At 39.8% G+C, this 25177-nt stretch overlaps 2 protein-coding genes across 2 annotated transcripts in view; one reads left to right on the top strand and one right to left on the bottom strand.

The window, feature by feature from the left end:
* Nucleotides 1-1658, top strand: part of LOC114650310 (E3 ubiquitin ligase TRAF3IP2-like) — a 99024-nt gene extending 97366 nt beyond the window's left edge. Inside the window, exon 10 of the mRNA XM_028799862.2 lies at nt 647-1658. Within this exon, the coding sequence (XP_028655695.1) occupies nt 647-793 (147 nt within the window). The 3' untranslated portion in view covers nt 794-1658. The remainder of the gene's footprint in view (nt 1-646) is intronic.
* arl13b (ADP-ribosylation factor-like 13b) overlaps nt 1-25177 on the bottom strand; it is a 326110-nt gene that overhangs the window by 194967 nt on the left and 105966 nt on the right. The window lies entirely within an intron of this gene.

The raw sequence follows: 25177 nt of genomic DNA, 5'->3' as shown, positions 1-25177 counted from the left end.
TCGAGGTCACACAGTGAGCCACTGGTAGAGATGGAAGCTGCTTTACTTATTCTTAGCTACTTGGATGTCACCGTGGCAAAAATGTTTAAATGAACTGCAAACTACACTATTGCTGATATCCTTCATCACAATTAAAAGGAAAGGCCCGTGTTCAGACTCTTGTGAAATACTTGAAAGGCTCTTACCAAGTGAACTAGATGGTACCTCGAATGCTAATTACCTTTCTGAGAATCATTTTCTGCCCTGACACCTGGCTAATTTGCATAATAGCATTTGGCTAAATCTGATCTCTCATCTTGTCAGTATATGTCTGCCACATACCTAATGTCATCTGTCTAAGTTTACAGACTATGAATTTCTTTTTTTCACTAGTGCTTACTGTCATTTAAAAGTAAACGACTTCTCTAGCTTCTGTTCAGTTAGATACAGTATGCAGCAGTCATATCATACTTACCTAGTCAAAACAGTAGTTTTTTTTTCTTAATGTAACTGAAGGAGAGCCATATTGAATTATTACTTAATATACAGATTTTATTCCTTCAATGTATATTATTCTACATTCTGTGTGGTCTTGTCAAGTTTGTTTCACTTTTCATATCTACGGTAACAGTATTTCCTTTTTATCTCTTCCTTTTTCCTCTGCCAGTGTCATGTTCCCTCCTGGCTGCAGAATACTAATGTGTACCGATGGCCTCAGGACATGCAGGACATTCTCCGGCGGTTAATGCGTGTTGAAAAATACAACCCTCCACCAATTGGAGAACTGCCAACCATTGTGTCCATCCCAATTTAATGTTCCTCCTCACAATTCATCTGTTGAAAGAATATTGAATTGTCAGGTGACAATGGTAACTTGGAAATTTCAAGCCTTAAGGATCTGAGACCGTTGGCATCTGTGTCAATGTCAGGATTTAAATCATAGAATACACAGCATTTATCAAGATACCCTCAATGGTATGTGCAATATTTCCGGATTCCAGAAATGTTATTTTTGAGAGTCGCACCCCCTTCTGCAGGTACTGTCTTGCCTGATATGAAGATTTGAAGGACCCTAGCAGGAATTTTCTTTTGAATGCACTATGTTGTTTTGACCCGGACACAAGTGAGTGCTGCCTAAATTGTGTTTCACCTAACCCTAATCCTTCACCTGTCCAGCTGCCACTGCAAACCTCATCAGGATAAGAGGAGTGAACGTGCCAAATTATGGGATAAGCCCATTTATGCATTGATATGGATGGATATTTTGGAAGCATTTGTCATGTGCAGTTTTTACTACCTGATTCATAATGGCTTGTTTTATTTGTGAATGTAGTATGAACCATGGCTTTTTTATTCTCTCGGGTGTCTGTTTCACTGTTTTTCAGGTTCTGTTCAAGAAATAGTTCTGTAAGACCGACTCTTTCAAGACTTTTGTGCCTACTGTATATAACATAGTACAAATTACAAATTAGGGCTGTGAAGGGCAAAGAAGGAAAACTACTTTTTATGTATTTGGTGTAACCTAATTTTAATTGACTGCATGCTAACAATTCCAGTTTTCTGGGATAGTGTATCATTTTTACATTTTTGGTACATCTAAAGGGACCTTATGGGTTTGTGTGCTGTTTTTGTATGATGATCTACATTTGCTGTTTTCTTCCTTTCAATATAAATAAAAATTCTCATTACCCCAGTATGGCTGGCTTAGTGCTTCAAACTGTAGCCATGTTTGATGTGTTATATAGAACAATCAATGGCATGAACCAAGTCACTTTTGTAGGCCAATTTATGAGACATATTCTGTGATTTTCATGAGCAGTTATGTTTTGGGTGAAGAGACAATGGAGAATAAAGGACACTTTCTGATGTTTTAAAACTTAGGCTTCATTGACGCATGTACGTACTTCACTGTATAAGTATTTGCAAACTGGCCTACTTTGAGTAGGCAGTTGTGGGTGATTGATATTTTATAGCTATGTGCGGCCCTCAATAAAGTTTTCAGAACATAGAGACGGAAGAGGTGGCACTTTGTCAGGCACTGATATTTACATGTATGCGAGAGATTTTTTTAAAATACATGCCAGGATCCTTCCCATGTACCTTGTGTTTTCCGATAGGGGGATGATACCTCCCTAGTTGGATTAAGTTCTTTTGTAATTGCGGCATTTTAAGTAACCGAAAACTATATAGATCTGATATTAAAAGGTGATATCCCTCCAATAGTGATACGGTGGTAAAAATCACATAAGAGAAAATAACTTAGCTTTCTTTAATGATGATTTACGCAGCATAACAGACGAGGAAGCCATGACAACACTTTGTGTATAGTTTGTCATTTTCGTCACTGCGCTGAAAGGATTTTCAGGACGGATGACATTATCACCCATCCGTCCATCGGCTTCGAAGTATTTGGCTGCTGTCCAAGTCTTTATATACTGTCTTCTGCACGTGTAGGCCCTTACTTAGGTTCCAAACAAGGGAAGAAGAGGATTCAATTTCATCTCTAACATGCAGAAATAGTTCAATGCCCATTTTCGTAGTTGTACCTTCTCTCTTCAAATGCTTGCATAGCAGTTCTAAATGCTGAGAGCCCCTGTGTGCTAACTTTGGCCTGGCCTATACATGTGAGTGGATTTATAAAATAATTTTTGTACAGAGCACATTAAACTTATTTTCTTAGTACACCTTGGGCCCCTCATTAGCTGAAGGCTACTTTTAAAGGCAGTTTATTATACTTGCATTTATGGACATCACTGAGATCTTCCTTTATACACAGCTACTCTCTTGGTGTTGTGACTGCCTGGTGCAGGGTAGGATGGACCATTAAACCGAACATGAACAATCCCTTCTGGATATGCCTGCATCAGCTAACATCTTTAAGCCTCACTTATGATTCCTATGGTGCTTCCTGTCAGATTTTCCAATGTTAAAGTCTATGTTCAAATGGTATGTTACTTGCTGACCATTCCATTTGTGTTCCACCATAAGAGTAAGCTAGTGGTAAAGAATGTTTTTCACGTTTTGACTTTGTTGTTTGCGTTTAACTCGATCCTCTTTACAGATACTGTAAACTGAATGTGTAGCATTGCTTTATTGCTTGCTTTAATCTGGGTTGCTGTGTGCCTTGTCACCATCACTATAAACCGCACCTTACCATCTGGAGCTTAATGTACATAAACAAATCTAAAAAACAGCTGTCAAGTAAAGATGTAGCGCCTCTTAACGCATAAACACATTAGCTAATTGTCCCCTATCAGTAAGTGCTTTACAATTTAATATCCTGCGCCTTAGTTAATTATTAAGCTGCTTGTAATAAACACACCTTCACTTGCCGCAGTCCAGACAGGCCCTATCTCTTTTTGTGGTTATAAAAGCACACCTGCTGGGGTCCTGTTACCAGACTTGCATTGCACCAGTCACCAAGCTCAATGACATGACAGAGTCTTGCAATAGAAGTCCTGCTTCTCTGGTTGGGTCGTGTCAATTCCCACTGGGTGTCTTCCATAGGTAGATGTATCTGGTTCATCCCCCAAGAAGAAGGATGTAGGTCATGGTGGAGGTTTTACATCTCTCAGTAGGTTTTAAAGGTACCCGGAATTTCCCAGAAGGACATGCTAAGGAAAACGTGGCATGGTCTGAATTTTTAACTGACTTCTTGTTTAATTAAAGATCAAGAAGACATTTTGCTTGACTTCTCACTAGATCAAGAAGTACTTACTCAGATCAGGGACCCCCCTCCCCTTCCCATCTACATAGCAGAGAAAGAAAAAGAGATATTTTGAAGTAATTACTTAGATTACTAAATATCCAAAAGGTAAGCAGTGGTAAAGCTGGTTGAGCTGAATGGCTTATTCTCGTCTAGATTGTATTGGCATCACTCTTTTATGAGCTGTGTTCATGTCACTGAGGACAACATTGACAAATTCCTGCCAGATTATATAAAACTTGTCAGTATCAACTGATTGTGTTGTCATTGCAGCCCTCCTCAGAACAAACAGATGCAAAGTAGAGTGAGAGTAGATTTTCAAATGTCTGTTCTATTCACTTGAGCATCAAACTTGGTAACAACAATAACAACATTTATTTCTAAAGCACATTTTCATACAAATAATGTAGCTCAAAGTGCTTTACGTGATGAAGAAAGAGGAAAAAAGACAAAGTAAGAATTACAATAAGAGAACACTAATTAACAAAGTAAGGTCTGATGGCCAGGGAGGACAGAAAAAACTCCAGACGGCTGGAGAAAAAAATAAAATTTGCAGGGGTTCAGAGGCCACGAGACCAACCAACCCCCTCTAGGCATTCTATCTAACCTAAATGATCAGTCCTCATTTTATTCAGGGTTTTCATGGAAGGACTTGATGACGACGGTCACATGGACTTCTGGCCTTTAATCCATCAATGTGGGGACATCATGGTGCTTTGAGTAGGTGGTGGTGGCGCAGATCGCCACCACAGAAAACCGGAAAAAGAACGGAAGAGAGAATAGGGGTTAGTATGGATTTTGGAGCCACCATGAATAGTAATGATAATTAATTGAATATACAGAGCATCAGGATTAAATTAAAATGAAGTTATGAGAAAGCCATGTTAAAGTAATGAGTTTTTAGCAGTTTTTTAAAGTGCTCCACTGTATCAGCCTGGCGAATTCCTATTGGCAAAAAGGTACGTACTGTTTATCGTAATCTTTTATTTTTATTGAGCTGACTGGTCTTTTTTGCAGAAATTACCTCTCCCAAATACAAGTGAGACAGTGTGAATGACCAGCCTCCAAGAGTGTTAAAGAACGAAATATGACACCTAAGGTACCAAGCTGGTTATTTTACTGAGAAAGGCTTTACCTTCCCAAAAAATCATTGTGAGTGAAGTCTGTGGCACATTTTTTTTTAACCTTCAGTTATCCTGTGTCGGGTTAGTGGGAGCAGTGGTTCTTGTCACAGGGTTGTCCTGACGCTTCACCCAGGGTGACCCTCAAAGAAATGGTTGTCTTTGGCAACAATTAAATCTCTTCCTGTTCCATCTATTATGGGAGAACGTATCTGATGGGTTACAGGAGTCCTTGAATACAGTCCTGGGGCCTCATGTATAAACGGTGCGTACGCACAGAAATGTTGCGTACAAACGTTTCCACGCTCAAATCGCGATGTATAAAACCTAAACTTGGTGTAAAGCCACACACATTACCACGGTACCTCATACCTTGGCGTACGCAATTTCTCCACTTAGTTTTGCAGACTGGCGGCATGCAGCGTCAAAGCAGTGCTACTGTTCCTGTGTGGTCACCCTTTCTTTCTTAGCTCCACATTCCTGACGTGGCTTTATAAATACACTGAAACTAACTGCATATTGTTTATTAGTGTAATGCATCTGATTGTAATTAACCTGCAGCAATATAATGGGCCAGGGAATAGCCATAGTATTCCAAATACCATAACTGCTTTAGCGTTGTAACTCTCACTGCATCTTCTTCTTTCAGCTGCTCCCGTTAAGGGTTGCCACAGCAGATCATCTTTTTCCATATTACTCTCACTGTACCACTCGGAGTATTTATATCACTGTATCTGAGTGGGGAATCACAGCAGCAGCTGATCGGAAAGAGAAATATCGGTATACAGCATGAAGCAGACGCTGACTCAGCCATGGCAAAACGCTTCAGAGACTTCCCAGTACGGACTTCGCGGTTTAGAAAAAGTTTCATCCCAAGAACTCTAAACGCACTCAATCAGTCCATTATGTGCTCCTTGTAGAACTGTTTACTTATAAGTACAATCACTTCACTGTAAACTTGCACTACAGTTATAATATTGCACAACCTGCGCCACTTTATAAAGTGAGTATTTACATATGATGATGATATCATTTTTAAGATGAAATGCAGCAAAATATGTTGATTACATTATACAGATAAAACTTCATTTAAATAATCTTTATTGTTAATAATTAAACATGTGAGGACACGGTGCCGCAGCACTAGCTAGTTCAGGGATTGTTCCTGCATTGCGTTGTATTCTTGCGGTGATGCGACACTGAAAAGCTAGACGGATAGAATAATTAAACATGTACTACAAAGATATTTCAATGTTCCTTAAAAGTTTTGAAGAATCGGCGTTCTAAGCTTACAAATGGCTTCACGTCTATTACATAGCTGAATGTGTGGCGATTGGGTATTTGGAGAAAGAAAAGTAAGGACAGGAATTGGAGGTTAGTACGTTTGAAAGAGACAGTACTGCTGTGATAAATTATGTCATTGAAGGTCGTGCATGGCGCAGCAAGCCTCTTGTGTGAGATATGAACAAGCACTGCGCCACCGTGTTCCCATGTTTAATAACATGCTTTCATTCCTATCATCATGAAAAAGATATCACGTATACATCTCAGTATTTTAATTATTCAGAGAGCTGTAATATCATGAATGTAATGGATTATGTGTCCTGTTGGAGAAAGAGAAAGCTCGTTTAAGAAGCAGGTACTGATTCACACACAGAGCACAAAGAAGATCAAATACAGAACAAAGCATTTAACGTCCTACTTTAGTTAAAATGGTATTTGAGAAACTAGTAAACAATTTTAAGATGAAGTTTATGATGATCTACTTTAATGGCAAAATAAACTACGTGATTAAAGTGGAAATTTCGAGATTAAAGTTGACATTTCGTGCTTTTTTTCCCACTGTGTGCCTATTTTTTTTCTCTGTACCCTAATAAGCTTTCATATGACACTCAGACGGAGGGCTACGACTTGCCTTTTCACGGCGACTTTGATATGTGATTTCTTTTTTATTTCGGATACTGTGCGACTTTGTGAACTTGAGCCTTCGAGTTTATCCTACTCTCGGTCCCTCGATCAACTTCCTTTTGTTGATTATACCACTGTTTAAACCAACAAATAGTACGTTTTTCCTTTGCCTCCACTTGGTATTCGTTGAAATTCTTATATTTTCCCCCGTGCTTTCCCCATTATCTTTTCTCAGAAGGCTATTTATATTGATTTGAATATTCAAAGAGGCGTAATTCTGGGAGGAGTTGGGGCGGGACAGAAGGCGTGTGCACGTGTGTTACTTTTCACGCTGATCGGGATTTATGTAGTGGAAGAAAGTGGAAGTTTGCGTATGTACAGATTCCTGCATCTGGATTTTTCTGTGCGTACGCACATTCCCACTTTTGTGCTTACGCCATGTTATAGTGTGAGTTCTACGCACGGTGTTATACATGAGGCCCCTGGAGAGCTGTAGTGATTACAGTTTATTAATTTGAAGTCCGTTCTTGCTTAGTACAGAAGTTATTTAATTTTATGGCTTTGATTCTGGCACATCAGTCATTTTTAGATTGTAGGTTTTTCTTTTCCATTTAGATTTTATGTGATTCTTTATAGATAAGTAATTCTCAGTCCTTCCATTACTTTCCAGATATTTCAGTACAAACATATACTTCATGATAAACATACCCAGAGGGTAAATATATCCAAGTTAAATAACGAGCTGCCTTTGTCTTTTACATCATCATCTTAAAAATAGTAAAGGTAGCCGTTGCACACTAAAACAAGCAGTTAAGGGTTAACTAAAATGAAGCACAAACAGGACAGTTGAATAATAATTTCAGCAGTAACTGGATTTTAAGTATGAATTTGGTTTGGATCAAAAACCTGCAGTCATTTTGGCAATACAGGACTGAACTTGAGGACCGTTGGGTTACATTTTGTTTGTAGTTGTCACCTACTGGGGAAACGCATATTTTGTTGTAAATGCCTCTTTGCTACTGTTGGACTGTGCTGATAAATACAGTATCTGGATCTATTGCCAGGTTGCTCTCCTGCATATGGAAAAGTCATCTCGGATAAAGGAATGTTGGAATCATCGGATGGAAAGATTCTCTCATTAGGTTGGACGGCCAGCACAGACTCCACTTTAGAAAACCCAGGAGGGGGGTAGGTAGCCAGTTGACTGGGGTCTCCAGGACTGTGACTGTGTCTCTTTGTTTTTGATTTTCTCTTCTTCAACTGGCCATAGTTCATCAAGTAATTAAACAATAGACACATATTCCTGGTTTACATTCATGTTAATGCATTAGGCATGTATGCTTCTACATATCCCATGGGAGGTTGGCTCCCATGTTGTGCCAAGTGCTGCCAGGATAGGCTTGTTGCACTCTGAATTGGATTTAGTGGATGTGAGAATGCTGAATTGTTTTAAACTCTTCTGTTCTTGTAGCAGTTATGAGGGTACAGAATAGAGGAGACTATGGGAGAACAAGTCAGTCACACGGCACTTGACCTCCACCCTTCATTTTATAGGTGGGTGAGTGAGGAGCTCAATAACCAACTAGGACCTTGGAGTGTGAAGCCTACAGTACTTAAATGAACTGAGAGGTGCCAGCTGAAGTAGTTTGGGAGTGTAGTGAAAATGCTCACTGGGAATCTTCCCCAGGGTGGTATCTTGCTAGAAGAAGACATTGGACATTTCTCTGTATCATATCTCTTGGAAATTGTGAAAACTCGCCAGAAATGCCTAGAGACTCACTCTTGATTTCTTATCTCAAAGTAACATCAATCTCCCAATTACTACACAGATGAGATGACCAATGCTGCCACTGCTACTAGGCCTCTTTGGCACTACAAACCATCAAGGACTTGAGCCTCCAGTTGGGATGTCACGACACCAGAAATTTTGTATTTGATAGCCATACCAGTGAAATTTTACAAAACGTGATACCTTTCGATACCATGGCAAAAACAGAACTTCCATTCAATGGCTTTTTATTAAAGTACCTCCATTTATTGATGTGAACAATATTGTGCCTTTTTCTCTAATGCAATATAAGATATATAAATAATATCGAGTAGTTACCCAACTATCACTTAAGCAAACTAATATTGGCATTCATAAAATATCAAAGTACAATGAAAGGCTTGAATTCTACGGTAAAGCGTGCAGAGATGGGGGTCTCCCAGTGTAACAACAAATGGGGTTTATAATCCTGGGGGATTTCAGCATAGGTCAGGTCGACAAAGAATGATGGATACATTATGAACTACCCGATTATCTCAGAATGTGCACGTTCTAAATTTATTCTCTGACATGTTCTGTCCAGTAACTGGGAACTGCTGCTTAAAATGCATAGTATATATAAAAATTCAAGCAAAGTTCTATATGCACTGTTGAATTTCAAGATAATTCCAGATGTTTCCATTTAAACCAAACGTGTTTTTGTAACAACATGCTTTTAAAGTCAAACCAATCGGTTAGGTATGTAATATTTGCTATTGTAAGATTTGTATTTGTATAATTAGCTGGCTAAAACAAAACCAGTAAAGAGTAATATTTTACGGATTAGTCAAATTAATTTAGATTTCAACTTTCAGAAACTTGTGGCGCTTTAATTTTCCAAATCTGCCCCACTTTTTTTTTCTTTTTTGGTCCCAAATGTAAAGCTTTCTGTGTGAAATCAAAGTCGTCAGTTGTACATCAAATCCTCGGATCCTGTTAAACAGCCTGCTGTTTTTCTCAATTTGAGCGATCAGACTTTATTTCTTATGCCTGTGTACAAATTCAGAATTAGAAAATTACTTGTGCTGTCATTACCTTACTGAGTAAATGTATAACTGTGAGACAGTGAGCAATGTGAGACCTTTCAAATATACGGCATGTGCTTTCACTTATGGGTTATACTAATGGATGGGAGTTTGCCTTTTAAAACCAAATGAATGACAAAAATTCAGTGTTTGCAGATTCATATTTAGTAATGAAGTATACTGTGCTGATTGTCCGACTAACTGCACGGTTTGGCAATTACCTCTCTGTTAGCACAGTACACGTCGTATTAATATGTGCCTTGTCATCTGAAGCATTGAAACACTAAATAAATTTTATTTTGGCATTAAGTGGATGGAGTGGGAGGTCGACAGACTGATCGGTGCAGCATTCGCAGTAATGCGGGCTCTGCAAGTGGTCCGTCATGGTGAAGAGAGAGCTGAGCCAAAAGGCGAGGCTGTCGATTTATCAGTCGATCTACGTTCTTACCATCACCTATGGCCTCGAGCTTTGGGTAGTGACCGAAAGAGCAGGATCGCGGATACAAGCGGCTGAAATGAGTTTTCTCCGCAGGGTGGCTGAACTTTCCCGTAGAGATCGGGTGAGGAGTTCAGTTATCCGGGAGAGACTCGGAGTAGAGTCACTGCTCCTCCGCATCGAGATGAGTCAGCTGAGGTGGTTCGGGCAACTGGTCAGGATGCCCCCTGGACGCCTCCCTGGCGGGGGGGTGTTCTGCGCATGTCACACTGGGAGAAGGCCACGGGGCAGGCCCAGGACACGCTGGAGGGAATATATCTCGAGGCTGGCCTGGGAAAGCCTCGGGGTCCTCCCAGAGGAGGTGGCCGGGGAGAGGGAGGTCTGGGCTTTCCTGCTTAGGCTGCTGCCCCCGCGACCCGACCTCGGATAAGCGGTGGACAATGGATGGATGGATGGCATTAAGAAATGGAACAAGTCGTGTCATCTGCGGTGTAGACAAGCCAGATAGCCGCATTGATTGAATTTTGTGTTGATGTTTACTTGCTACAATCGTTGTTTGCACTGCCAGTCCTCTCACATCCCACGGTCATGTATGCTAACCGTGGACGCGTGTAAGTCGCACCCCAGGCCGACGCTGAACTGTAAACACCAGTTAGCAAACGGACAGAGGCGTAGACTGGTGGACATGTTTGGAAAATCTCCTTACAGTCGGAGAATGAATGCGACGCCTCCATTCGTTCATTGGGGATGTGTCGGATACTATTTAAAAGTGATTCATCGTGTTGTCTCTTCATCTCCTCTTACAAATGAGTAACAATAAGTTTAGAAAAGCCAAGCAAAATGACACCTTTTATTGGCTAACTAAAAAGATTACAATATGCAAGCTTTCAAGGCAACTCAGGCCTCTTCTTCAGGCAAAATGTAATACAGAGACTGGAGTTCCCTGTGTTTATATACACACTCTAGGACAAGAAACAACATTGGTAAATCTTTAAATGTAAAAAATTAATAGATTCATTCAGGCTAGGGTTAATTTAGCAAGAGACAGAAGAACAATGTATTGTCAAGATCTCTGGATAAGATAACTGTCCAACAAAGTCTTTTATAAGTTATACCGCATTTGATTGGTAACATTATTCTGGTCTCAAAGCATCCACAAGTCTATTTCTGTATTAATTCCATAATGGGATAAAAGTGGAAATAATGGAAGCCTGTGTGTGTTTTGCTTCTTTTTTTTTTCTTTTAAATAATAAAACGCTTCTTGCAGAAACACAAAAGCAATCCCAGACCTGACCTCTGCTGTTTTTCTTTTCAACGTGTTAATGCAGAGCGCTGTCAATACTGTGAGCCATTTTTAGGTGTAGTTTTTATCATGTACAGTATTATTGTGCCTTCTGGAGTAAGCGTACAGTACTGACTGTTTTGGTACTATCTGTATTGTAAATAAGCTGACACCCTTATGTTTCACAGATCTTTAGTACTGAATTAGTACCAAAATATTGGTTCTTGTAACTTCCCTAAGTCGGCGCAGTGGTAGTGATGAGAATATCGCGAGCTCTGGTGCTCCGTATGTGAAGCTGGCAAAGTGCTTGGAGTGTTGAGAAAAGCGTCCTATAAATGTAAAGAGCTGTTGTTATCATCCCGAGCCTCCAGCGCCACTTTGCTCCATTCTAAACAGTTTATTGCCCGTCTCCTTTTATCTCCTGATTCCCATTTTTCCCAAATCTTCCTTCACTTTCTTCAGCTATTTTTTTTTTTGTCTGCTCCCACCAGACAGCCCCTTGGCCAACCTTTTCTCCTTCCACTGTTTGAATTGTCCTAACCATCTGGTCCTTCCTTTCTTTATATATGACACAGTGACCATTTCTTCATGTAGTTTATAAACCTCCTAGGTTGGTCCACATTCTGCCATGTCTCTTCTTCTCTTAATGGACCAAAAACCTTCCTTGGTATCTTTCACTCCCTGACCTTCAACATACTTTCAACAGTTTGGATAAAGTGTCCAAATCACAGACATGTGCACTACTACTAGTTTAATATACGTTTTATACATATTAAGAGTTTCTATACAGTTGTTTAGAATGGATGAGACTTTTAATGTCAAAATAAGATATTTTCCCTACAGCAGTTCAAGTGTTCACCTCTTCCTCTATACCATTAGCAGGAGTTTTTTTTTTTTTGCTGAGTGTACTGTAACACTGCACATCTCTAACTTGTCTTCATTGTGCATCACTCTGTTGGCGTTACTTCCATTAATTAAGACATCCACCTTTAAGCATACAGTACATCTTCTAACTTTCTCTGGATTTGGCATATCAAATCAATATCATCCATGTAAGCTAGCCACTGGTTCATCTTTTAATGAATACGTCCTCCTCTCTGTCTCCTAGTATCTTGGAACATCAGGTAGAGGAAGAGATTTAATTGTACATACCGCTTTAGGAATCGTCATATCATCATTTGCCCGCACCCACTGATTGTTTCTTTTGTTTAAATGTGCAAAGTCTGATCATTTGATTGTGTCTGGTTGTGAAGGAGCAAACCGTATAACACCTTCAGCAGTAATAATGACAGGAATAGGGCCAGCTACAAGTACGTGCTTGCAGTAAGCAGACACATTGATGCAGGAATGCAAGTTTCAGGTAGTTGGGATGACAAAGGAAAACTGGCGGTTGAAAAGAGGGCAAAAAAACACAAAACAAAACATTAAAACACACACAGAAGTGCGAAAACCAGCCTGCCTCATTCCATCAGAAACAAAGACCACCAGGATTTTTGATTCCTTTGGCAGAGACTCATACCTACTGGTAGAGAGAAGTGTTCTTCAAGTCTTTATCATTTGGACATGTCATTGACTTGAAATTTGTTCATATCATTGCGTTATCAACAACTTTGGATATATGATGGACTTTTATAGAATATTGTGTTCATTTCACTAAGGAGTGATTTTTTTTTTGGTTGTGTATCGGTGTGGTTGTTGTGTGAGGTGTTTGGTATTCTGTGTACACCAATCTGACTTTTTTATTACTTACAGTGCATTTGGGATGTTCTGTAATACGGTATGCTTGATAGTATAGTGTTAGTCACCCGCTCTCTTTTTTTATTTATTTTAATTTTTCAGGGATCAGTCCATTTTGTCTTAGCCTTTGTTTAATTTGGAAACCTCTAATGTAATCTCCTTTAAACTTTCATTTGAATGTTAACCTCTATGAGACTTTTCTGGTCAACCTGGTTGGCTTCTTAGGAGTTAATTCCTCATTCCACTACTGCGGTTAGGATTTTGTTCAAGTCCTTCAATACTAAACACTTTTCCACGACATTCATTAAGGAGAAGATCTGAACGTGTAGAGCAGTTTTGGTGAAAGCCACACTGGTAATCCCCGAAGTATTTTTTGAGCACACCTCCAGTCTTTTGCCCAAACCCTTTGTAGTCACCTTACATTAAATACACAACAGTGAAATTTTCCTATCATTTTTTTTATATAAATTTTTATCTCCTTTATTATAAACTGCTATTCTTTCCATATTGTTTCTGTTTTTCATATCTGCCTTATTACTCCAAGTAGAGATTCTCTGCCTTTCTTAATCGGGTACATCGCTATTCCTTCACATCCTGGAGATGAGCACTAAATGCTCTTTCGACCTCTTCAATTGTCAGTGTTTAATTTGCTGAGTCGCCCCCCCCTGGCAAGGATGTCCTCTAATTCATCATCTTCTGTGGTCCTGACCTTTCTGTTAAGAGTGAAGAGTTTGCTGACATTTCCATTATCTGACCACTCTCCGTAACCAGTTCCCCAGTCACGCTGTTCCACATACCTGCGATTGGTTAGTATTCTTTAGTTGCCTTTCTTACCCCTTTATAAAAATCTCAAAATTTCCTTCTTCAGACCATTCTTCCATCTCTTTTATCTTTCTTTTTAATTACTCTTTTTTTTTGTTCTATGTAGATTCTTTGCCCTTTTTTTTCCTTTTTGATTCATATTCTTTGCTGTATATTGCCAATATTTTTTTTAGCTTCTGTACTATGTGCTTTGTTTGTCTCATGCATGCTCAGCAATCATAATCATATCATTCATTCCAGCTTGTTTTCTTTCTTGCTATATTTTATATTACCATTCTGCATTTCTTGTTCTTTTTTTTTTTTGGTAGACCATTTTACCTTTACAAGTACAAGGTGATATTCTGAGTCACAATCTGCATCTCCATAATTATGGATACTCAACATATGTGATGAATTTCGATTATCTATAATAATATGGTCTGTCTGCTTTTGTGCCATCCCATCTGGAGAAACCCATTTTTACCAAATTTTCAATCGTCTCATTGCGCTAGGCATCCCCTTCAGTTGTTTTCGTTCACTGAGACTCAACTGTTTCAGCGGTGACTGGTGTGAGGGATGGCCGACAGTTTATCCCGGCCAATACCCCCAAGCCGCCAGATGGAGCCATCTCTGCAACATGGAGGGGCCCCGAATTCCAGCAGGGCATCATGGAACTTGGAGTCTTTCATTACAGCCCTGCTGGATACTGTGGGGTCCGCTGGGTTGAAGAAAAGGAGTTTGCGTCTGACCCGGAAGTGCTGGGAAATCACACGGACTGAGGGAAAGAAGCAGTTCCAGGTCAAGAGAAACAGTGCATTTGGAAAGTATTCACAGCACATCACTTTTTCCACATTTTGTTATGTTACAGCCTTATTCCAAAATGGATTAATTTCATTTTTTTCCTCAGAATTCTACACACAACACCCCATAATGACAACGTGAAAAATGTTGACTTGAGGTTTTTGCAAATTTGTTCAAAATAAAAAAACTGAGAAATCCCATATACATAAGTATTCACAGCCTTTGCTCAATACTTTGTCGATGCACCTTTGGCAGCAATTACAGCCTCAAGTCTTTTTGAATATGATGCCACAAGGTTGGCACACCTATCTTTGGCCAGTCTTGCCCATTCCTATTTGCAGCACCTCTCAAACTCCATCAGGTTGGATGGGAAGCGTCGGTGCACAGCCATTTTAAGATCTCTCCAGAGATGTTCAATCGAATTCAAGTCTGGGCTCTGGCTGGACCACTCAAGGACATTCACAGAGTTGTCCTGAAGCCACTCCTTTGATATCTTGGCTGTATGCTTAGGGTCGTTGCCCTGCTGAAAGATGAACCGTCGCCCCAGTCTGAGGTCAAGAGCGCTCTGGAGCAGGTTTTCATCCAGGATGTCTCTGTACATTGCTGCAGTCATCTTTCCCTTTATCCTGACTAGTCTCCCAGTCCCTGCCACTGAAAAACATCCCCACAGCATGATGCTGCCACCACCATGCTTCACTGTAGGGATGGTGCCAGGTTTCCTCCAAACGTGACGCCTGGCATTCACACCAAAGAGTTCAATCTTTGTCTCATCAGACCAGAGAATTTTCTTTCTCGTGGTCTGAGAGTCCTTCAGGTGCCCTTTGGCAAACTCCAGGCTGGCTGCCATGTGCCTTTTACTAAGGAGTGGCTTCCGTCTGGCCACTCTAACATACAGGCCTGATTGGTGGATTGCTGCAGAGATGGTTGTCCCTTCTGGAAGGTTCTCCTCTCTCCACAGAGGGCCTCTGGAGCTCTGACAAAGTGACCATCGGGTTCTTGGTCACCTCCCTGACTAAGGCCCTTCTCTCCCGATCGCTCAGTTTAGATAGCCGGCCAACTCTAGGAAGAGTCCTGGTGGTTTCGAACTTCTTCCACTTACGGATGATGGAGGCCACTGTGCTCATTGGGACCTTCACAGCAGCAGAAATTTTTCTGTAACCTTCTCCAGATTTGTGCCTCGAGACAATCCTGTCTCGTAGGTCTACAGACAATTCCTTTGACTTCATGCTTGGTTTGTGCTCTGACATGAACTGTCAACTGTGGGACCTTAATATAGACAGGTGTGTGCCTTTCCAAATCATGTCCAACCAACTGAATTTACCACAAGTGGACTCCAATTAAGCTGCAGAAACATCTCAAGGATGATCAGGGGAAACAGGATGCACCTGAGCTCAATTTTGAGCTTCATGGCAAAGGCTGTGAATACTTATGTACATGTGCTTTCTCAATTTTTTTATTTTTAATAAATTTGCAAAAATCTCAAACTTTTTTCAAATTGTCATTATGGGGTGTTGTGTGTAGAATTCTGAGGAAAAAAAATGAATTTAATCCATTTTGGAATAAGGCTGTAACATAACAAAATGTGGAAAAAGTGATGCGCTGGGAATACTTTCCGGATGCACTGTATAAAAGGACTATGGGAAACCCCAGAAAGTTGAGCCGAGTTGGGAGGGTGACTGAGCTGCTGGGAGTGGAGAATTGTTTATTGATTGTAGTATTGATTTATTGAGTATTGTGGAGCGGAGGGTGCTTTGTGCACTGTAAATATTAAAATAAATAATTATTGGACTTTTATCTGGTGTCTGATGTGTGGTCTGAGGGTTCAAGGGGACAACAGCACCCCCTATCAGTCACACTGGGCATGTGGCTTTGGTGACAAGGCTTGATGGTAGATCTGTCCCTGCTTAGTCAATAGGTTCTGGTTTTAAGGCGTTGTAAAGTCTTTGTAATCATCCCCCCTTCTGCTTTCTGCTGCTTCACTCAAACCATTGGCCAGGGTCACAGATGTGAACATGAATGTGGGAAGTAGGGTTTGTTAGCAGAGCTACTCAAGTGACAGATAGCTTTAAATGATGTTTTGGGATTGGCACTTTCCACCTTACCAATGCCATTTACCAGCCTCGACCCAATAGAGCTTAATTCTATTAACACCTCATGCTACCCACGTCCTACCTGATATATTGCATTTTATCTGTCATATCTCTGGCTGAGACGGACAAATTTAAATGAGGTTAGTCATTGTGGTATTAACAGCTACTGAAAGCCAGTGAAGAATAAAGGCAAGCTTAAATAGCAAAATTGCAGACAATGATGAACTAAATGTGCTCTTATGTGTATATTTATATATATATATACCGATTATATATATATATATATATATATATATATATATATATATATATATATATATATATATATATATATATATATATATACAGTCGTATGAAAAAGTTTGGGAAGCCCTTTTAATTCTTTGGATTTTTGTTTATCATTGGTTGAGCTTCCAAAGTAGGAACTTCCTTTTAATATATGACATGCCTTATGGAAACAGTAGTACTTCAGCAGTGACATTAAGTTTATTGGATTAACAGAAAATATGCAATATGAATCATAACAAAATTAGACAGGTGAATAAATGTGGGCACCCCAACAGAGATATTACATCAATACTTAGTTGAGCCTCCTTTTGCAAATATAACAGCCTCTAGACACCTCCTATAGGCATTGATGAGTGTCTGGATTCTAGATGGTGGTATTTTTGACCATTCTTCCATACAAAATCTCTCCAGTTCAGTTAAATTTGATGGCTGCCGAGCATGGACAGCCTGCTTCAAATCATCCCATAGATTTTCAATGATATTCAAGTCAGGGGACTGTGATGGCCATTCCAGAACATTGTACTTCTCCCTATGCATGAATGCCTTTGTAGATTTCGAACTGTGTTTTGGGTCATTGTCTTGTTGGAATATCCAACCCCTGCGTAACTTCAACTTTGTGACTGATGCTTGAACATTATCCTGAAGAATTTGTTGATATTGGGTTGAATTCATCGGACCCTCGACTTTAACAAGGGCCCCAGTCCCTGAACTACCCACAGAGCTCCACAGCATGATGGAACCTCCACCAAATTTGACAGTAGGTAGCAGGTGTTTTTCTTGGAATGCAGTGTTCTTCTTCCTGCATGCAAAGCGCTTTTTTTTATGACCAAATAACTCAATTTTTGTCTCATCAGTCCAACGCACTTTGTTCCAAAATGATTCTGGCTTGTCTAAATGAGCATTTGCATACAACAAACGACTCTGTTTGTGGCGTGAGTGCAGAAAGGTCTTCTTTCTCATCACCCTGCCATACAGATGTTCTTTGTGCAAATTGCGCTAAATTGTAGAACGATGTACAGATACACCATCTGCAGCAAGATGTTCTTGCAAGTCTTTGGAGGTGATCTGTGGGTTGTCTGTAACCATTCTCACAATCCTGCGCATATGCCGCTCCTTTATTTTTCTTGGCCTGCCAGACCTGGGTTTAACAGCAACTGTGCCTGTGGCCTTCCATTTCCTGATTACATTCCTTACAGTTGAAACTCACAGTTTAAACCCCTGAGATAGCTTTTTGTAGCCTTCCCCTAATCCATGATACTGAACAATCTTTGTTTTCAGATCTTTTGAGAGTTGCTTTGAGGATCCCATGCTGTCACTCTTCAGAGGAGAGTCAAAGGGAAGCACAACTTGAAATTGACCACCTTAAATACCTTTTTTCATGATTGGACACACCTGTCTATGAAGTTCAATGCTTAAAGAGCTAATCCAACCAATTTGGTGTTGTAAGTAATCAGTATTGAGCAGTTACATGCATTCAAATCAGCAAAATTACAAAGGTACCCAAATTTTTGCACAGCCAGTTTTTCACATTTGATTTAATTTCTTACAACTAAATACTGCTTCAATAAAATGTGCTGCTGCTTTGCAGTAAGGAGAGTGTCGAAGATTGTGGGTTCGCTTCCCGATTCCTCCCTGTGTGGATAGCACTTTGAGTACTGAGAAAAGCGCTATATAAATGTAATGAATTATTATTATTATTAAAAATCTTTGTTCAGAAAACACGGCAGTACTCAGATGTTCCTAGGAAATGAAAGACATACCACTGTTATCTTTTTTTGTTGAAAGTAAATTATTATGCACGCTGAGAGGGGTACCCAAACTTTTTCATATGACTGTAGTACTGCTTCAAACAAAAATGCAATACCCCCCTTCCACCCAAAAGCTGTTTGGGGGAAACACTTATAAGTAGGCCAAGTCTGGTTGTTGTAACAAGAAAGACTTTCATTTTCCAACAGGACTTGGCACGGGCCCGCACTGCTAAAAGTACCAATATCTGGTTTAATGACCATGGTATCACTGTGCTTGATTGGCCAGTAAACTCGCCTGACCTAAACCCCATAAAGAATCTATAGGGTATTGTCAAGAGGAAGATGAGAGACACCAGACCCAACAATGCAGTTGAGCTGAAGGCCACTATCAAAGCATCCTGGGCTTCCATAACACCTCAGCATTGCCACAGGCTGATCGCCTCCACACCACGCTGCATTGATGCAGTAATTCATGCAAAAGGAGCCTTGACCGAGTACTGAGTGCATACATGGACATACTTTTCAGTACGCCAACATTTCTGTATTAAAAATCAGTTTTTATTGGTCTTATGTAATATTCAAATTTTCTGAGATACTGGATTTTGAGTTTTCAGTACCTGTAGGCCATAATCAGCAAAATGAAAAGAAATAAATGCTTGAAATATATTTCTCTGTGTGTAATGAATCTATATAATATATGAGTTTCACGTTTCAAATTGAATTACTGAAATAAATGATCTTTTCGATGATATTATAATTTATTGAGATGCACCTGTAAGTGATGGGGCTGGGTGAAGGGCTTCTGTTCTGTAAGGGGCGGACACGTCTTGGGACATGAGAAGTTAGGAGAAGAAGGAACGTGCAGCGGAAGGAAGTTTTGAGTAGGAAGTCAGAAGGTAATAAGCGGGAGTGTTTGCAGTATAGAGAAAAAAGAATGCAAGTGGCAGGAGATAAACTGATTGGTAGGGAAAGCTTTCTTTGATTGTTTTGGAGATGTGCTCTGTAACCCAGATAACAGTGTATAAGACAGGGCACCATTTGTTACAGAATGAAAACTCAAAGTAAAACAGAAAACTCCAGTACCTCTGAGTTGTATTTGCTTATTAAAATATTATATGAATTAATTCATTTTGTTAAAACTGTATTATATTTTGTTAATATAGTTTTGCAAGTAAATACAACTGTTTCCTAAACTAAACTACTGTGTATCATTTCTAAAGTAGCTATTCTGTTATCCATCTTTTCTCTTATCTGTCACAGCCTCAGCCCTGACCTCAGGATAACCGAGGTTTTACTGTATTTTAATGGATTCTTGTTTATCATGGCACTGGAGAGTGACAATATTTTATATGTTAGTGAGACACACGGGTAAGGTTGTGTGGTATATCGGTAAAACCTCAAAGTAGTAACAGCATTTCGTGATATTCAGTTCTGGAAATACACATCAGCCTTCCCTGGAATTGCTCAAAGGTGTATGTGTTAATAAACGTCCATTCTGTAGACTTCACGAAAGGGTTCAAAGTGATTGAGACTTCACCTGCTTTTCACAGGGCAAGAATTCTCTGTAACCATAACCCTAAACCCCCTCTCTTTATCACCATGATGTGACTGAGTCTCCACTATCAAGACTACACAGGAGAACCTACTGCTTTGATGATTGCAAACTTTCATGATATCAAAAGGGAAGTGCCATGGCACATGGGGGATTTGGAGTTGTGTATTATTTGCTTTGGGACCATTTTGGCACCAGTACCGAGGTCCATCAGCTGGTATTGATACATAAGCCAAACGTTTAGTACTGATCCAACACCACATGAAAGCAACTGTTTGTCTTTACTTTGTACTCAGGATCACACTACTTCTACACTTCTACAGAATTGTAGGAACTTTCATTTTAGTCATTTTATCTTTTCAACGGTTTTTAATAACACCAATCTATTTGGAGTATTACCAGGCCCCTGAGGACAAGTGTCCAGACTCTCTTTGTGGATTTTCTGCTGTAGGTAAAGCCCCCTAATTTCAATGGTATCATTAGATTCTGTTTCTGCTTCACTTGTAATAAGTTCTACTGGCCTCCCCTAATCTCTTAACATTGTTTCTATTTTACTATTAAGTTTCAGATTCCAATTTTTTAGCTACAAAATGGTCAACTTGTTACATTTCTTAGAATTCCACCAGATACTCCCAACAGATTCTGGGAAATAAACATTGATAAGGTTTAAATTCTCTGGTTTAATAGTTTCCTTGTGTTCTTTTCCAATACGTTTGGCAACAAAGTTCCTTTAGAATTGACTGAAGTGGTTTTATCTGGCAGTTTACAAACAATTTTACTAGAATTAGTCAAATGGTAATAAGTGTTGCCACCTAAAATGATTAAATTTATGTGTTTTGACATTTTTAGCTCAAGAGTGACACAGCAGCTTAAGGCTCATTTGTCGTAGTAAAGAAAAACAATGGAAATTATCTCAAAAATAATACAAACACAGATTTAGCCTGGAATAAATTATCAGACAACATTGTACTTGTGTTGGGCTGATACAGAAGTGCCAGTCAAGCTAACAGCATATTTTTAGAAGTAAATAGCAATACTGTTAGTTTATAGTATGGCTTTGATATTCATGGACATAACCATCTTACACTGACCGTGAGTAGCATGAACAAATTATCCAGATTTTTGTAATATTCTTGATTTAAGGTGCAGTTGGTTACTAAACTAAATATTCTAAAAACGAACACTTGTTGCCCTCTAGAGGAAATTAGTGGAGTTGTCCAAGTATGAAGTCTAAGCGTTTGTACAGTTCAATAATTACATTTATATAGCGCTTTTCTAGACACTCAAAGTGCTTTACATAGCCAATGGGTAGCATTCACCTGGATGATATGCTGTCAGCCATTGTGTAATGATGCAAATAAAAGACACTAGCTGTTAGGTGGTGAAGGCGTAGGAAAAAGATATTTAGCCATTTAAGCACAAAGGGTGATTAGGGGGCCAGAATGAGCTAAATTGTGGTGGGCAATTTAGCCAGGACATAGGGGTACACCCTAGTCTTTTTTGAAAAGTGCCCCGGGATCTTTTATGACCACACAGAGTCAGGATCTCTGGCTTAAGTCTCATCTGAAGGACAGCACTATTTGTACACCAGTGTCCTTATCACTGCACTGAGGCACTGGGATCCCCCCCCCCACAGGGTAAGCAGCCCCTGCTGTCCCATCCAAGTATTGGCCAATCCCAAACATGCCTAAGGTCAGGTGGATGACCTGCTCTGTAGTGCAGATGGTATGTCTACTGGCAGCAGCAGTGGATGGGATGCCATGTAAAAGTGAGCCCATTTTAACGTTTCCTTACAGAGAGACTAAAACAACAATTCTTCAGGGAACAGCGGCCCATCAGCAAGTAATTTTGTATTAAGGGTGCTAGAGGAATGATTTCTTTTTTTTGCCTTCTTTAAAGTTTGTATTCCCTTTTTGTATTGGATATTAATTTGTAAGATATTCCCTTTTACTTTCAGCAGTTTTTATAGACTTAGAATGCACCTCCACCCTCAATGGAGTTTACTGTTACTTCACACTCATGACTTCCGGTAATCTTTTTATTTATATTGGTTTCTTGGCTTCTTTGCTGATTCCATATTACCGTTTTAAGTAAAAAAAAATCTGCAACTAAAAAAATTGGACATATTTTAAAGGTTTTAAAAACCAATTCATCAACAGTGGCCATGATCCCTTATGATTCTGATCCAAAATTAACTATAATTTATTACAGTTTTTAAAAAAAGAAAAGAAGTACTATTAAAACTTGATAAACCAAAAGAAAATAAAACAAGGTCTTCCACACAGCTAATTGTATTTATTAAAAGTGCTCCCAACTGTTGTTATAAATAAATAAATAGATAAATAAATAATGGAACACTTAATCATCACAGTCTAACACCAAGTAACTTAAACTTTAGGGATATCAATGTGTCAAATTAGGAAGCATAAGAGATTGTGAGTAAACGTCACCTGCGTTGGTGCAAATGAAAGAGACAACAGGTGCACTGGAGAGGCAACAGCAAGACAACCCAACAAAAAGGGAATGGTTTAAAGGTGGTGGTCACAGACAGTTGCTCTCTTCTTATCCTTCCTGAATGATTCTTCTCTATTTTTGCATTTGGCTAGTGTCCTTGTCACTGCTGGTAGCACAAGGTGGTACCTGCAGTCGATTCAGGTTACACAGGTAGTCCAGATCCACCAGGATGGCACATACACACATGCCAGCACAAGAAGTTTTGCTGTGTCTACAAGCACAGTCTCAAGAGTAAGGAGGAGATAAGATACCAGGAGACAGGCCATTACATGAGGAGAGCTGGACAGGGCAGAAGGGGAGGGCATCAACCCAGCAGGTGGCCAATATTGGCTCCTTTGTGAAAGAAGGAATAGGAGGAGCAGTGCCAGAGCCCTACAAAATGACCTACAGCTGGCTACTGGTGGGCATGTTCCTGAATCAAACTAAGAAACCGACTCCATGAAGGTGGCATGTCACCCCGCTGCTCACAACTTCTCACCATGCAGCCCAACTGGCATTCTTCAGAGAATATTGCAATTGGCAGCTCTGCCACTGGCACCACACTCTCTTCACAGAGGAGAGCAGTTTCTCATTGAGAACATGTGACAGACATGAAAGTCTGGAGATGCAATAAAGAACGTTAGGCAGCCTGACCAGTTTGGCAGTGGGTCAGTGATGGTCTGGGGAGGTATATCCTTGGAGAGACACAGACCTCCATGTGCTAGGCAGCAATATCCTGACGGTTGTCAGGTACTGGGATGAGTCCCTCAGAGCCACTGTCAGATCTTGTGCTGGTGCACTAGGCCCTGGGTTCCTAGAATGTGTAGGTAGTACTTGGATGACACAGGCATGGATGCCATTGAATGGTCTGCATGTTCCTCAAACCTGAATCCAATTGAGAACAGCTGGGCCTTTATGTATTGGTGCATCTGCTGCTGCAAAGTAGTGCCACAGACTGTCCAGGAGCACATCAATGCTCTGGTCCAGGTCTGGCAAGAGATCCCCCCAAGATAGCAGCTGCTGTTTCAATCAGGAGCATGCCCAGACGTTGTCGGGAGTGTATACAGGCAATTGGGGGCAATACACACATTATGAGTTGCCATGATGAAATTCAAGCAAGTTGGATCAGCCTGTGATTTCAATTTCTGGTTTTGAGTTTCAATGTGTTGTTGAATCCAGCCCACTGTGGATTAGTGATTTTATTCTGAATGAATTACACAGTATTACTCAGTAAAAAATTTCCACTTGCTGAACACTCGATACTTTAGTCTAGAACATCTTGATTAAAATTGCTGAATAGCTTTTACAATGCACTTCTGTTTGTTAGCTAATCCAATACAAATATAAGTAACATAAATAATGCCATGCCATGTTTGGTTTCTGTTCTCCATATCCTGCTATGGCACTTGGTGCATATGTACGTACAGGGCCGTTTCTGAGCATAGGCAGTCTAGGCAAGTGCCTAGGTCGCCCTCTAGTGGGCAGGGTGCATTACTGCAGCTCCATGGTGAGAGTTTTATCTTTATTTTGTCTACAAAAATATGCTTGGACTGGACCGGAACACACAGAAATGTTTGTTGTGCACTTCAACAACGTCTGCACTATGCACAGCACAATCTGTTGCCCAGAAATGGCCCTGGGTAACTTAACTTTTTTTTTTTTTTTTAAAACAATACAGACCTACGAACAAAGCAAATGTCTGATTATATTGTTTTATATCATTTTCTCATACTAGGGATGTTTGGTCTTAACGTGTGACAACCTACACTGTCCAACAACAACGCGAACAACAACGATGATGACGATGCCAATAATAATAATCCTCAAACTGCACCACAGAAGAGACAGACATGGCGAAACAAAATTAAACGATAAAAAACGCAAAAGGACTATACCTCGAGTGAATTGCTATAAACTGATTTAACCCAAACTGTGATCGTCTCCCAAATGGACATACATTAAAACTTAGCAAATATTGTACTCTGTTGCTACCCACCATTTGTGAGATTCGTTCTGGGTATGCTAAAGCATTTGTGTGCTTTTTCGGATAGGTAGATTGCATTATTTGCATAAACAGGCATACAGTAAATAGGAATTGTGGGTAAAGATTCCTATTTAAAGATCATCATTATATTCTCAGTTTCACTGAATGTTGTCATTATAGTAAGTTTTCAATCTATTTTATTAATTTAAATGACATGTAAATGTTACTGTAATGTCTTAGTTAAATAAATTTATATATTAGGGTGGTACCGAAATGGGTGTAAAAATTAAATGTTTGAATTTCTCAACCCTCAACCCTGAATGTGTTGAATATACATGTGACATGACAAGCAAGAAATTTTGTTTCACTTAAAGTATTTTTACTGGTGTCACAAAGTATGCAAAGTTTCAGAGATATAT

This window comes from Erpetoichthys calabaricus, chromosome 4 (genome assembly GCF_900747795.2).
Source record: "Erpetoichthys calabaricus chromosome 4, fErpCal1.3, whole genome shotgun sequence".
Lineage (NCBI taxonomy): Eukaryota > Metazoa > Chordata > Cladistia > Polypteriformes > Polypteridae > Erpetoichthys > Erpetoichthys calabaricus.
This window is presented reverse-complemented; position numbering and strand designations above follow the sequence as displayed.